We start from the raw sequence: 15,951 nt of genomic DNA on the forward strand, positions 1-15,951 counted from the left end.
CCACTGCAGCCCTGCAACCCCTTTTCCTCCTTTCTCCCCTTTCCCCCCTCTGCGGCCCCAAGACCGGAGAAGCTCTGTCCCCGCACCATGGCCCTGGAGCGCAGCAGGGAGTGAGAGCTCCTCCAGTCCCAGGGCTGCAGTGGGGGTCTGGGTGATGAGGGTCAGGGCACTGGGGTTTCTCCCCCCTCACCCTCTCCCCGGTGTTTCTGCCAGAGAGCAGGGTTCTGCTGTGAACATAAGAACGGCCGTACTGGGTCAAACCAAAGTTCCATCCAACCCAGTATCCTGTCTACCAACAGTGACCAATGCCAGGTGCCCCAGAGGGCGTGAACCTAACAGGTAATGGTCAAGTGATCTGTCTCCTGCCGTCCATCTCCACCCTCTGACAAACAGAGGCTAGGGACACCATTCCTTACCCATCCTGGCTAATAGCCATTAATGGACTTAACCTCCATGAATTTATCCAGTTCTCTTTTAAACGCTGTTATAGTCCTAGCCTTCACAACCTCCTCAGGCAAGGAGTTCCACAAATTGACTGTGCGCTGTGTGAAGAACTTCCTTTTATTTGTTTTAAACCTGCTGCCCATTAATTTCATTTGGTGGCCCCTAGTTCTTATATTATGGTAACAAGTAAATAACATTTCCTTATTCACTTTCTCCACATCACTCATGATTTTATATACCTCTATCATATTTCCCCTTAGTCTCCTCTTTCCAAGCTGAAAAGTCCTAGCCTCTTTACTCTCTCCCCATATGGGACCCATTCCAAACCCCTAATCATTTTAGTTGTCCTCTGAACCTTTTCTAGTGCCAGTATATCTTTTTTGAGATGAGGAGACCACATCTGTACACAGTATTCAAGATGTGGGCATACCATGGATTTATATAAGGACAATAGGATATTCTCCGTCTTATTCTCTATCCCCTTTTTAATGATTCCTAACATCCTGTTTGCTTTTTTGACCGCCTCTGCACATTGCGTGGACGTCTTCAGAGAACTATCCACGATGACTCCAATATCTCTTTCCTGATTAGTTGTAGCTAAATTAGCCCCCATCATATTGTATGTATAGTTAGGGTTATTTTTTCCAATGTGCATTACTTTACATTTATCCACATTACATTTCATTTGCCTATCATTTGGGTTTGACTAAAGCATATCTTCCAGAAAGTCATCCAGTCATGATCTAAAGACTTCAAGAGATAGAGAATTCACCACGTTCCTTGGTAATCTGTTCCAATCACCCTCTCTGTTAAAAATGTGTGCTTTAATTCTAATTTGAATTTGGCTGGCGTTAACTTATAGCTATTGGTTCTTGTTATGCCTGCCCCTGGTAGATTAAACGGTCCTTTGGTACCCAGTATTTTCTTCCCATGAAGATACTTAGACACTGTAGTTAAGTCACCTCTGGATCTTCTCTTTGACAAGCTAAGCAACTGAGCTCTGTTAGTCTTTCACACTAAGGCATTTTTTCCAGCCCTTGAATCATTTGTGATTCATCTCTGCCCCCTCTTCAAATTTTCAGCATCCTTTTTAAAATGTGGGTGCCAGCACTAAGCACGGTTTTCCAGTATCTGTCTCACCACTGCCGTCTACAGAGGTAAAATCACCTCCTCGCTCCTACTCACTGTTTATACATCCAAGAATCTCATTGGTCCTCTTTGCCACAGTATTGCACTGGAAGCTCATGTTGCGTTACTTCTCCACTATGACACCAAAATGCTTTTCATTAGGGCTGTCAAATGATTAACAAAATTAATTGCGATTAATCATGAGATTAAAAAATAATTGCAATTAATTGCAGTTTTAGTCTCACTGTTAATAATAGAATATTGATTGTTTAAATATTTGTTGATGTTTTCTACGTTTTCAAATATATTGATTTCAATTACAACACAGAATACATAGTGTACAATGCTCATTTTATATTATTTTTCCTTACAAATATTTGCACTGTAAAAAGATAAACAAAAGAAGTAGTATTTTTCTATTCACCTAACATGAGTACTGTAGTGCTCATATCAGTTGTGAAAGTGCGACTTACAAATGTAGAATTTTTTAATTTTTCTTTTACATAACTACACTCAAAAATAAAACAGGGTAAAACTTTACAGCCTACAGATTCACTCAGTCCTACTTCTTGTTCAGCCAGTCACCAAGACAAATACGTTTGTTTACATTTACAAAAGATAATACTGCCTGCTTCTTATTTACTATGTCACTTAAAAAGGAGAACAGGTGTTCACATGGGTCTGTTGTAGCTAGCATTGCAAGGTATTTATGTGCCAGATATGCTAAATATTTGTACAACCCTTCATGCTTCGACCACCATTCTAGAGGACATGCTTCCATGCTGATGATGGGTTCTATTCAATAATGATCCAAAGCAGTGCAGACTGATGCACATTCATTTCCATCATCTGAGTCAGATGCCACCAAGAGAAGGTTGATTTTCTTTTTAGGTGGTTCGGGTTCTGTAGTTGCTCTTCTGAGACTTCTGCCAGCATGCTCCACACCTCGTCCCCTCTCACACATCAGTACTGGCAAGGGTGGCTCTACCAATCAATGAGGCCATTCTTTAACTGGCATGCACCATATGGCATACCTTGATCATATGCACACTGACCCCGAATGGGGGCCGAGAAAAGATGGGCTGAGAGAAGATACTACGTCCCCCCTAAGGGGGCAGAATTTCTATTTTCATACACTCCACCTAACTCCTTGGTGATACAGGCTGAGTCAGAGTAGATGAAACAACACCAGTGCTCCACCTTTGCAGACAGGGAGGGTAAGACATTGGACCTTATGGGTTAGAGGTCTTCTCGGCTGGACTACAGTTCTGGACCTCTAACTACTTGGCACTGAGGTTAGAGGATGGCCATGGGGTTAGAGGAAGCACCGATTAGCCCGATTCTTATGGTACCGGCGGATCTGGAGAGATTCCCTTGGTCGTCTCCAAATGTTGCCATGTCATCGACACCTTCCTCGCCACGAGACGACTGACGGTTTCAAGAGCTGATACAGAGGATAGCCAATGCTCTCGATCCTACTAGAAGAAGTGCAGGACAGTTAGCATCAGGTACTAGAGCCACTTACAATCTGTGGGCATTTATACACTGGCACCAAATAGAAAACGTTATTGCCCACCACCAAGCCATTGCTGTAGAACACCACATTTCTATCACCAATGAGCCTATGAGCCTCCTCAGAAGCGCAATAAGGTGCACAGAACCCATCTGCCTGTTTGGGCAACACAGACCCCTGCACAACAATTCAATTGTTGTGGAAATGGTATTTCTGAGTGTGGCTAAACTGCTGTCAGCCACTCCGTATACCAGTGTTCCTACCATCAACCTCTTTTGCGGGGGGTCATCTCAAACTCTTTCTACCAGCATGGAGAGCTATAGCAATGGACAAGCGGGTCCTGGACATCGTTCGACGCAGCTACACCCTTGAGTTTGATGAAATCTCCTCCACATCCCTCCCTAACCTTCCTGAGATCACTCTACATGATAGTATTCTTACTAGGGCTGTGGACTAATCGCAGTTAACTCCCACGATTAATTCAAAAAAATTAATCGCAATTAAAAAAAATTGTGATTAATCGCACTGTTAAACAATAGAATACCAATTGAAATTTATTAAATATTTTGGATGTTTTTCTACATTTTCATATATATTGTATTCTGTGTTGTAATCGAAATCAAAGTGTATATTATTTTTGATTACAAAAATTATCACTGTAAAAATGATAAACATAAGAAATAGTCAAGTATCAGGGGGTAGCCGTGTTAGTCTGTATCTACAAAAACAACAAAGAGTCTGGTGGCACCTTAAAGACTAACAGATTTATTTGGGCATAAGCTTTCGTGAGTAAAAACCTCACTTCTTCGGATGCATAGAGTGAAAGCTACAGATGCAGGCATTATATACAGACACATGGAGAGCAGGGAGTTACTTCACAAGTGGCGAACCAGTGAATAGTATTTTACTCATACAATACTGTAGTGCAATCTCTTTAATCGTGAAAGTGCAACTTGCAAATGTTTTTTTGTTATATACACTCAAAAACAAAACAATGTAAAACTTCAGAGCCTGAAAGTCCACTCAGTCCTACTTCTTGTTCAACCAATCGCTAAGACAAACAAGTTTGTTTACATTTACAGGAGATAATGCTGCCCTTTTCTTATTTACATCACCAGAAAGTGAGAACAGGCATTTGCATGGCACTTCTGTAACTGGCATTGCAAGGTATTTACATGCCAGATATGCTAAACTTTTGTATGCCCCTTCATGCTTCGGTCACCATTCCAGAGGACATGCTTCTATGTTAGGATGCTCGTTAAAAAAAATTGCGTTAATTACATTTGTGACTGAACATAATTTGTACATAATTCTACATTTGTAAGTTCAACTTTCATGATAAAGAGATTACACTACAGTACTTGTATTAGGTGGATTGCAAAATACTATTTCTTTTGTTTTTTACAGTGCAAATAAACGTAATCAAAAATAAATATAAAATGAGCGCGGTACACTTTGTAATCTGCATTGTAATTGAAATCAATATATTTGAAAATGTAGAAAACATCCCAAAATATTTAAATAAATGGTCTTCTATTATAGTTTAACAGGGCAATTAATCATGGGATTAATTTTTTTAATCGCTTGACAGCCCTAAATCTTACCCTTGAGATGGACTCCCTCCTGCAGAGACGAGCAGTGGAATGAGTCCCTACACCCTTTCAGGACACCAGGTTCTATCCCGACTACTACCTGGAACCCAAAAAGAAGGAGGATGGAGACCCATTTTGGATCTCCAACTCCTCAACTGCTGAAGTCACAAGACATCATTTCCTTGCTAGAAAAAGGTATGTGGTTTATGGCTCTTGATATGCAAGATGCCTACTTCCATAGGCCCTCGACACTTCGAACACAGGGTTCTCCCATTCAGTCCTTGTCTTCCTCTATCTGGATGACTGGCTGCTAGCAGCGCAGCGCAGTCCAGAGAGCAAGCTCGAGCATTAACATCTCAGCTTCTTCGACTCCTCCCTAGGAGTGAGCATTAATGTCAAAAAATCGACTTTGCACCTTATTCAGTCCCTGGAATTCATAGGAGCTCACATCGATGTAGCTTCTTCACGAGTTATCTGCCATGGACAGATTCCAGAGCCTACTGGACCAAATAGTAACCTCTAATCCTTTGGTTTCAGCCAGGACCTGCCTTTCCCTCCTAGGGCACATGATGTACACATATGTCACGCCATTTGCCCAGCTGTATCTTTGATGTCTACAGCTATGACTGCAAAGGATTTACTCTCTCATACAGCAATCCATGGACACTATACTCATTGTCCTGCTGGAAGACATCTCCTCACTTTGGTGGTGGAGAGACCCGCTACAAGTCTGCTCCAGATGCCCTTCCTCCCATCTTTGTTGAGTGTGACAGTCATAACAGACATGTCACTCGCAGGTTGTGGTGCTCACATGGCACAAGGCATCTGGATCACGCAAGAGGTCAGGATGCACATAAACATACCGGGACTTCGGGCAGTGCACAAAGCATGTCATGTTCTTACCAGCTATCTGTTATCACCACATCCTCATCACATCAGACACCACCACCACAGTATACTACATAAACAAACATGGAGGCATAAGATGCCCAGCACTGTGCATGGAGGCAATATGCCTGTGGAAATGGTACATAACATATCATACCCTTTTATCAGCAACCTCCCTGCCTGGCATCACAGAATACCAAGTGCACCCAGTATTGCTGAAGAGGGGACACGGTCCCCACTCACAGGGTGACACTCTGGTCATCAGTTAGTTGGACTGAAAGAACTATGCTTTCTCCTCCATACCACTCCTATCGTGTTCCCTCCACAAACTCGGTCAGGAGAGAGCGATGGCCATTTTGATGGCCCTGTTCTTGCCTTGCCAATTCTGGTTCCGTCTTCTTCTCCACATGTCAAAGCATTTTACACTCCCGCTCCAGACATTCCCAGAACTGCTGATGCAACACAACTGCAGACTCAGGCACCCAGATCTATGGACGCAACACTGAAAGCTAGGTTTTTGGCTGAACGCCTCCATTAGCACGAGAATGCCCATTAGCAGTGCAAGACGTCCTCTCCAGTAGCCAAAAGGAATCCACGAGATGCTCCTATAAGGCCAAATGGAAATGTTTCACGTCCTGGGCTGAATGGCAAGGCCTTACCCCGCAGCCATCGGCATGCAGATACTCTTAGTCTGTTTTCTCTATCTGAAAATCTTGGGTCTCGCTCTCAGCTCCATCAAAGTTCATGCAGATGCCATTAGCACTTTCTACCCTCTAGTGGATGGACATTCAATTTTTATGCACCTCTTGACTGCCTGATCCTGGAAGGGCCTTTTATGTAAATACCCGCCCATTCAACCTGTTGCTACCCAATGGGACCTCAACCTAGTCTTCCTCATTAATGATCCCCTGGCCTCCTGCTCTTTCTCTCCTCTCCATGAAGGTCACTTTCCTTGTTGCCATTACTTCAGCAAGGTGCATTGGTGAACTGGGAGCCATGGTGGCAGACCCCTCCTCCTTTCATTGCATTCCATAAAGACAATGACTCACTCTGATTGTATCCAAGTTGCTACCAAAGGTGGTTTTCTGATTCCATCTCAATCAGCCCATACATCTACCTACCTTCTTCCCCAAACCACACGTCTTTCATGGGGAACGGCTACTTCATTCTCTTGATGTGCTTGGGGCCCTGGCCTTTTCCCTACAAAGGACAGAGCCATTCCGAAAGTCTCCCAGGCTATCTATTTCCTTTTGTTTGTTTTAAATCTGCTGCGTATTAATTTCATATTTCCATCCAGTGAATCTTTAAATGGGTTTCCAGGTACATTACACATTGCTATCAGTTGTCGAGACAATCCCCACCAGGTGGGTTAGGCTCACTCAAGGAGAGTGCAAGCATCAGCCACAGCCGTGCATCACGATGTGTCCCATGCAGATATATGTAAGACTGCTACGTGGAGTTGGTAGACACTTTTTTCTCCCACTACGCTCTAGTATGTCATTCCACAACAGATGCCTCATTCAGCGCGGCGGTCCTCCATTCTGTGATTACATCATCTTCCTCGCATTCTCCTCCTAACTACAAACTGCATGTCAGACACCCTCAGTGGAATACAATAGGGACCATCACTCAAAGAAGAAAGAGAGGTTGCTTGCTGGTAACTGGGGGTTCTTCAAGATATGTGGTCCTTATCTTTATTCCAATCCCAGCCTCCTTCCCTGCTGCTGTGTATCTGATAGGTCTGTGGTAGAGAAAGAACTGGAGACACTGGCAGTCCACCCTGCCCTTTATCACCTCAGGCGAAACCACGAGGCAATACATGGGCGCATGTGCAGACCACGAAACAATACTACTTTCAAAGGTTCTGGCTCCAGGCATATGGGGCATGCACATAACCCTCAGTGGAATACAGATAGAGACCACACATCTCGAAAAACCTCCAGTTACAGGCAAGCAACCTCCTCTTCTTCTTTCCCTTTAGTAAAGTCATATGTTCTAATTTGGGAACCCTACCCTCTCCACTTTAATCAAACTCAAGACTTATTGTTTCATTATTAAATAATAATTAAGAGCAGAACAGAGTTCAGGAAAATGATTTTAATTAACTTTGTAAAGCAAAAACATGACTCTTAGACTTCATTCAGAGATTTATCTGTCCCTGCAAATCAGCCTGTGCTAATCAACGAATGTGATTGATTTTTTGCTTTTGCAAACTAATGACAAAGGAAGAGAGGAGACGCATCAATGATGCTTTGTTTTCCAGTATTCTGTAAGGCCTGGTAGCATTGCTGGGCTATCTGAATCTCACTGCACTATGCCAGGCTTATTCTTGGACAGGAGAAGATGGTTTTGACAGAACCAGTTCAATACTTTTTGGCACAGATGGGTGTGAAGCAGTAAAAAGGCTTTTGATTTGTTTTGTCATCCAGTTTCATATATGTGTTCTTCCTGGGCTGGGAAGTTAGACTAATCTGTTGAAGCATGTCATCAGTTTGACGTAGAAAATGCTGGCATGTGGCCTTACAGGGTGAAGTTGCCACTGATACTATAGCTAATTCTTGCAAAGGTATTTAATTATTTGGAATTCATTCTCAAATGCTCTTGATTACTTCATGATGGTCAGTGTTCTAAACTTAGGCATTACAGTATAAAATATAACTATTCTAGAATTCAGTTTGGTTGTAATTATGTTACCAAACTGCTGATTCATCATTTCTAATTTAAATAAAGAGCTGCTTTTCACAAGAGCCTTCATTACTCAGTCTTGTTTTTCTAAATTTTTTTTTTTTTATATCAGAAAACCAAACAAAAAGGATTCCTCCTAACCCGGTGGTGGGAAAGCTAAATCCTAACCTTGAGTCTAAATTTCTCTCACTTATCTGTTTTTGTCTCACTCTTATAACAGTGAAAGACAATGAAAACAAGTTATAAAGTTACAGAAAACTGCTAATTCCACAAGAAATAACTGCTTAAATAAGTTAGAAATTTTGTACCTGCTGACTTTCGGTTTTGTTCATCGTTTATTAAAGGGTACTTTTATTATTAAAGGATATGAATATATCCTGCTCTCCTTACTCTCACCAGTGATCCCAGTGTCATCAGTGGGATTACTTGCAGTAACAAAGTGAGCAGGATTTGATGCTTGGCCATTTTTATGTTAAAGGAGCAATATAATGGTGAGATTCTATGCTGCACCTCCAACAAGTGCAGTACTGAACTCTCAGACTGGGGGGAGAGGATTAAGTAAGGTGGCTTTAAGCCACCTTTGTCCCCTCTTGGTCCTGGATTGATCTGGAGGCTGGAAGGTCCACTGGTGTAATTTGGGCCTGAAATCTCTGTAGTGCTGTGTGACGCAACCCCACCCTGGCATGCCCCCTATGCTGGAGCTTGCGGTAGGGCTCTCGGAAGGTGGCCTGGCAGCTATTTTCTGTAGTGCTGGTCCCAGAAGTCTTCTCCTCTGGCTGGATACAGAGTTTTTAGGGATCCTTATAACACTCTTTATCTTGGGCTGGAGAGGGGATGAGGGTTTTGCCCTGGAAACTGGAACTTTCCTTCCCATCTCACCCCAAGAATATATTTCTGCCTTCACTAGGACAGAGTTTAGGATTCTGTCATCATAGCTGATGTTACTATTTAGGGCAGTATAGAAAATTTTTCTTTCCCCTTTGGTTAATTGTAATTAGGTTTCTGAAATAAGATTTATAAATCTGATGTGTTGCTGAATATTAAGTATGTCTTATTTCTCCAACAGATGAATTCAAAGGACATTCTTTACTGCAAGCAGCCAGAGAGGCAGACCTAGCCAAAGTGAAAAAGACACTTGCTTTGGAGATCATTAATTTCAAACAGCCACAGTCACATGAGACAGCTCTGGTGAGATTATATAGTCAATCCTTTTTTTTAATGATATATGTGGAAGTAGTGCTAGTTGAAGAGTTTTTTATTGCTAGACTATGAAAATGTATTCATCTAAAATTGAGGATGTGCCAGCAGGCATCTTATGTGTTAAAAGTAAATCACTGCTATAGAAGAAACGTACATTTTTTTCACCCTTGAATTCAGTTTTTATGCAGGATTTGTCCAGAAACCTGCAATTAAGTTACTGCTCATTTCTTCATGTTGAACCTGTGTGTTCTCCCCACCTGATTATCTTCCCTGTAGTGACAGCTGCTAGAGGGTTTCTCTGTGTTCTGCTATCAGTGCAGTTGTCTTGTTTTTTCTCTCTATCTTGTCTTATGTTTTATGGACACTTGTTGCAAAAAATGTTTTGGGGTGGCAGAGGGTTGAGATGAGGCAGGCAACAGAAACGTATTGTGCTGGTTTATGGGGGATTGGAATAAGTTAGCAGGTTGCCCTCTATCGTTCATCTTTTATTTTTTAAATCAAATTTTTCACTGGAATCCCAATTAGACTTGCTTCTTGATGAAAATCATTCTCCAACATTCCCACACAGATGAGATTATTAATAATACTTAATTCTTTCAACATCTGATAGAGGTTAGTAGTGAAATGTTTGATGCCATTCCTGCTGTGTAAGGGCTTTCTGGCTCTCACTGACTGACCAGTTGTTTCCCTTGTCCAGCTGATCCGTATATCTCTCTGCTGGCAAAGTATATTTGTTGTGATAGCATTCATTTATAAATTAAATAAATTAATGGAGATATCCTATCTCCTAGAACTGGAAGGGACCTTGAAAGGTCGAGTCCAGCTCCCTGCCTTCACTAGCAGGACCAAGTACTGCTTTTGCCCCAGATCCCTAAGTGGCCCCCTCAAGGATTGAACTCACAACCCTGGGTTTAGCAGGCCAATGCTCAAACCACTGAGCTATCCTTCCCCCCCACCCCCAACATTCAGACTTGTCTAGTATTACATAAGAACATAAGAGTGCCATATTGGTGAGACCAAAGGTGCATTTAGCTCGGTATCATGTCTTCCAACAGTGGCCAATGCCAGGTGCCCCAGAGGGAATGAACAGTACAGATAATCCCGTTGCCCGTTCCTAGCTTCTGGCAAACAGAGGCTAGGGACACCATCTCTGTCCATGCTAGCTAGTAGCCATTGATGGTCCTATCCGCCATGAACTTAACTAGTTACTTTTTGAACCCTGTTATAGTCTTGGCCTTCACAACATCCTCTGGCAAGGAGTTCCACAGGTGGACTGTGCATTATGTGAAAAAATACTTCCTGTTGTTTGTTTTAAATCTGCTGCCTATTAATTTAATTTGGTGTCCCCTAATTCTTTGTTATGAGAAGGAGGAAATACCACTTCCTTATTTACTTTCTTCAGACCAGTCATGATTTTATAGACCTCTATCATATCCCCCCTTAGTCGTCTATTTTCCATGTTGAAAAGTCCCAGTCTTATTAATCTCTACTCATATGGCAGCCGTTCCATACCCCTAATCATTTTTTTGTCCTTTTCTGAACCTTTTCCAATGTGGGGCGACCACATCTGCATGCAGTATTCAAGATGTGGGTGTACCATGGATTTATACAGAGGCAATATGATATTTTCTGTCTTCTTATCTAGCCCTTCCTTAATGATTCCCAACATTCTGATCACTTTTTTGACTGCTGCGGCACATTGAGTGGATGTTTTCAGAGAACTATCCACAATGACTCCAAGATCGCTTTCTTGAGTGGTAACAGCTAATTTAGACCCCTCCATTTTATATGTATAGTTGGGATTATGTTTTCCAATGTGCATTACTTTGCATTTATCAGCATTTACAGTTGTTACTGGATTTGCCTGTGGTTGTTGGCCCACCTATGAGTCTTTGACATGTAACACTGTTAAATATCACACGATGCAAGGCACCCCAGCAGTATGCTGAACTTTGTGCTCGCTGTGGTCATGGCAGGGGGCCTTCTGTATGAAGGTACAGTGTCAGTTGTGTGTATTTTTGTGTGTTAGTGACTTCACTGGATTTAGCCTCTGTTCTCAGTTCATTATTTGGGCTAGCAGTGAAGTCAAAGAACATAGAGCCAATGTCCCAGCAGTCTTTGACATAGACATAAAAAGTGAAGTGGGATGGAATCGATGATCCCATTCAAATCAGTGTGACTATGTTGTTTTACTCTGAGTGTTAGAAGAAGGAATTCTTCACAGCAATAAGATAACTATTATGTATGACTTTTGTGCTTGCTGTTTAAAACCCTGTGGCTGGGCTCAGAAACATCAGAAGATCAATAGGCCCTGTCTTACAGGGACCATAGCATTTGTCCAAGATGGTCTCTCATCCTAGTGGTGGTCTCTTCCAACCGTTACTCTGGAATTTAGGACCTGATTTTCAGTCACTTGGAATTGTGGGTGCTCAGTTTCTCTGAAAATCAATCCTTTGGCATCTCAATTTGGGGCCCAAAATTAGTGGACATGTTTGAAAATTTGTGTCCGGGGGTGACTGGCCCTAATGCAGTGGTACAAAGGAGTAAGAGGGAGCATGGCCCATCACTCCACCCTACCTGAAGGCATGGCTTCATGGGCAAAACAAAGGCTGCATGCCCAGTACTCTGCAACCCTCCCCACAAACCAGCCAGCAGAGTTGACCCACACAAAGAGGAGAGAGGGAGTATATTGCACCTAGTAAAGGACTAGCAAATTGTTCCTGTCTTCCCCTGGGAAAGGGAGGTTATGGAGGCCCTTGCTTCCAAGACACCCCACTAAAGATACCTCTCACTTGAAACATTTAATAAAACTATTCCATGCAGAATGCTTTTACAGATGGTGACTTAACCATTTCTCATGTGTGACTAATAGTTATAAAATCAAAATTGTTTTAAACGCAGCATGATTTAGCTTTAAGAACTAGCTTACATTTAGTTGGGTGTATTTTATATTGAGGCAGAAACGTGATACATTTCGGTAGGATTCTATTTGTAAGCTTCAGTCTAATGTTCAGTGGGATATGTAAAAATGATGCAGCACGCATCATGAAATATTGCATAGTCTAAGTAGTAGATAATTTTTTTGCTTTGTTTTGCAGCACTGTGCTGTTGCTTCCCTGCATCCTAAACGGAAACAAGTTACAGAGCTGTTGCTCAGGAAAGGAGCTAATGTTAATGAGAAAAACAAAGAGTAGGTATCCGAAAATTTAAGCCAAATTTTACATTTCCAAAGGACTAGGTAATACAGTATTTGGATGATAAAACTAACGTCTGCCATTTTTCACCTAGCTTCATGACGCCTTTGCATGTTGCAGCTGAAAGAGCTCATAATGATGTCATGGAGGTTCTGCATAAACATGGAGCAAAGGTAAATATAGTCTAAATAAAGTAGTAGGAGGTAGATGGTCTTGAGGTTAAAGCACATGGCTAGCAGTCAGGAGAACTGTTGCTTTTTCCTTACTGTGCCTTACATTTCCTGTGTGACCCCAGAAGTGTGCTTCTATTGAATCAGTGGGAAATGCTGAGTTCTCAGCACTTGAAATTCACCCATTGCGAAGTCACCCATTTCTTTAAAAATCTTGCCCTGGATTTTCAAAAATGCCAAACACTTGGTGGGGGCTGTTGAGTTCTCAGTACTTGTGCAAATCAGGCCAATTTTAGTTAGATGTCTAGCTATAGATTTTTGAAAACTTTGTTCTTAGCCTTCAGTAATTAACTCTGTTCTTGTTTTCCCATCCAAAAAAACCTTTTATTAATTCACCCTTTTGCTATAAAGAATGACCACTACCCACACAAGTCATTTGTAAGCTCACTGTGAGTTGTGGTTTTAAAGGTCATGTCTTGGAAGTCGTAAGATTACAGGAAAAGATGAAAGTGTAACCCCACAATTAGTATGTCTTCTAAGCATCTTTCAGATGTGTCTCTTTGTCCCTTCAGAAGTGTCCCTTTTGGACGACTGTAGCAACTAATTAGACAATTGTTATTGTGATCATTATCGTTTTGCCACTTACCTTCTCTCGAAGACATTTTCTGAATGAAAGGCAGTTAAAATTTGAACAATCTTATTTTTGCTTTTAGGGTAGTTCAGTTTGCTATAGCTGAGTCTGCATCCAGGTAGCTAGAAATGAAGACGTATACCTGTAATAACAATCTATAATGTCACTTCTGAAGTACTAGGAGGTGAGAGCAATGTAATTGAACATATAGTTAATACAAATCTTTTTTATTTTAAGACAACTGAATTACAATTTAGGTGCCCATTTTAGAGCTAATTTGCAGATCTCCGTATCTGACTCACTTCCAAAGATGTTTAATAGAATCATAAAATATTTTAATGACTGTACCATGGTGCAGTGTGTCATGTTCTAGAATTCTGAGACAGCTGTAGCTCACCTAAGACTTTTCCAAGGAGATTTTTTTTTTTTTTTAGAGAAAAACTTTTACACTCATTCAAGCGGTTAATTACAATCCTTTTCTCACATTGTCTCCTGATAATATAGCTATGTGCTAGAAACAGTAATCTCCTTTGTGCTTACAGCAGCAGATTGAGATTTCATAGGGTTATGGGCCAGATTTTTCAAGTGTTCAGTATCAGCAGATATTGAGGGGCGGGGAGGGAATAACAGCATTGGGGAGATTAAAATGATAGCTATCCTAGAACAGCTCTCTGGTATCATCTAAGAACAGTAGTTTTGATAACGCATGGTTAGGCTTGGAAGGATTAGATCTCTATCAGTAAATATCAGTAAATGTTGATTTCACCTTACACACCAACAAAAATATTTTCATCAGTAGTAATCAAGAATTTTCAGACAGGCAAAGTATGAAAAATGCTGCTGGAGAATTTATTAGGGTTTCATGTAAGGATATTTACTTTGTCTGGTATCAGAGGGGTAGCCGTGTTGTTCTGGATCTGTAAAAAGCAACAAAGAGTCCCATGGCACCTTATAGACTAACAGAAGTATTGGCGCATAAGCTTTCGTGGGTGAATACCCACTTCGTCAGACACATGACAACTTTGTATGTTTTGACATGAAGTGGACAATTTGTATTTTAATGATTATAAAGCTTTTTTTTTTTATTTTAATCTCTGTGTCTATTACATAATTGTCTGGTTCCCTCCCCCCCATAATTTTTCACAACTGTGACAATTTAAATCAAAAATTGATTTTTTTTTAAACGCTCAAAAATAAACACTGAAATTATACACATCTGGAGGTGGGAGACAAATGTGTAGGAAGCACTAGAGTATCTTGGGTCAGGGCCTTCATTTGAGATGACTTGGCACTATTTTATACATTAAGTGAAAGCTCTTCTGCTCTGTGGGGAGTAGCTGCAATGTGTGTAAAATTTTGTGTTTAATTAAAAAATATACCGGACATAGGTATGATGTACTTGGGCAGCTATTTGGGTGGGCAGGGGACGGTTCTTTTTCTTGTGTGGGGGTGGGGAAGAGAAACTGATTGTATTGCACATTTAGGGATCAGTCTTGCAAGTTGCTAGGCACTCTAGCCCTACTCCAGAAAAACGCTTAAGCGGGTGCTTAATTTTAAGCATGTGAGCAGTTCAATGGGACCAGATCAGAGTAAGAATGGTCAGCACCTTGCTAGATTGAGCCCTAACTGTATGTATTTTTTAGATTAAACATAGAACTTTTTTAAAGTGCAGGAATGTGATTTTTGTTTTGTGTGTGTGGGGCAAGATCTAAAAACAGCTTGGTTGGAGACGAGATTCCAACAGACACCTTAGCATTTGTGTTCCCTTTTTGATGGCAGGGATTTAATTACCTTTATTCTTAACTCACGGTGAACTACAAAATTGTTGATGTTGTTGACTGCTCAGGATCAAATGGCAAGGTGAAGGCTGTGTTTATAGTAATATATTTTGTCTGGTTGATCTATGTAGGTATCCTTCATTTATTTTCAAAGAATAGTTGTAAACGCCTCAAAACCACTGAAATGTTCATCATCAGCTAAAATATTTGAAGAGTTTGCCATAAATATTTTGGCAAGAATTACATAACCAGCTGATCTTTTGTCTACTTCATTCCTTGTGGGATTGAGAAACACAACAGATCTAAACTAAGAGCAGGAAAAAGTCAAACACTCCTTCCATAATATTCTTACAATGAGCTGCTAAGTATGCCAGATATGATTAGTCATACCATGCACGTCCACAGTGTGTTGGAACTGCTTTGTGCCCAAAGACATTTAACGGGAATTGGTGCTGCTTTGAGCAGGGTTTTGGACTAGATGACCTCCTGAGGTCCCTTCCAACTCTGATATTCTATGATTCTATGGAGCAGCCATCCAAACTGTCTACTTCCCCTTTAAGCACAACGTACGGGTAGACTTCATTCATGCTTGGCGGCATGTTGTAGATGGACTCTGTTAAGTCACATGGACTTCTCTGCCAGGAAGTTCAAATGAGCACTGTGATGGGTATGGCAATTTCCTACAATATTTTTGGGAGACCTTATTGAATTAAATACAAGTGTCTTTG

At 41.2% G+C, this 15,951-nt stretch overlaps 1 protein-coding gene across 1 annotated transcript in view; it reads left to right on the forward strand.

Annotated features, from left to right (window-relative positions):
* The window catches only part of TNKS (tankyrase), a 313,482-nt gene that overhangs the window by 217,771 nt on the left and 79,760 nt on the right, over positions 1 to 15,951 (forward strand). Inside the window, exons 9-11 of the mRNA XM_054029743.1 lie at positions 9,317 to 9,438; positions 12,549 to 12,640; positions 12,739 to 12,817. Of these exons, the coding sequence (XP_053885718.1) occupies positions 9,317 to 9,438; positions 12,549 to 12,640; positions 12,739 to 12,817 (293 nt within the window). The remainder of the gene's footprint in view (positions 1 to 9,316; positions 9,439 to 12,548; positions 12,641 to 12,738; positions 12,818 to 15,951) is intronic.

The sequence above is a fragment of the Malaclemys terrapin genome, chromosome 5 (genome assembly GCF_027887155.1).
Source record: "Malaclemys terrapin pileata isolate rMalTer1 chromosome 5, rMalTer1.hap1, whole genome shotgun sequence".
NCBI classification, from domain to species: domain Eukaryota; kingdom Metazoa; phylum Chordata; order Testudines; family Emydidae; genus Malaclemys; species Malaclemys terrapin.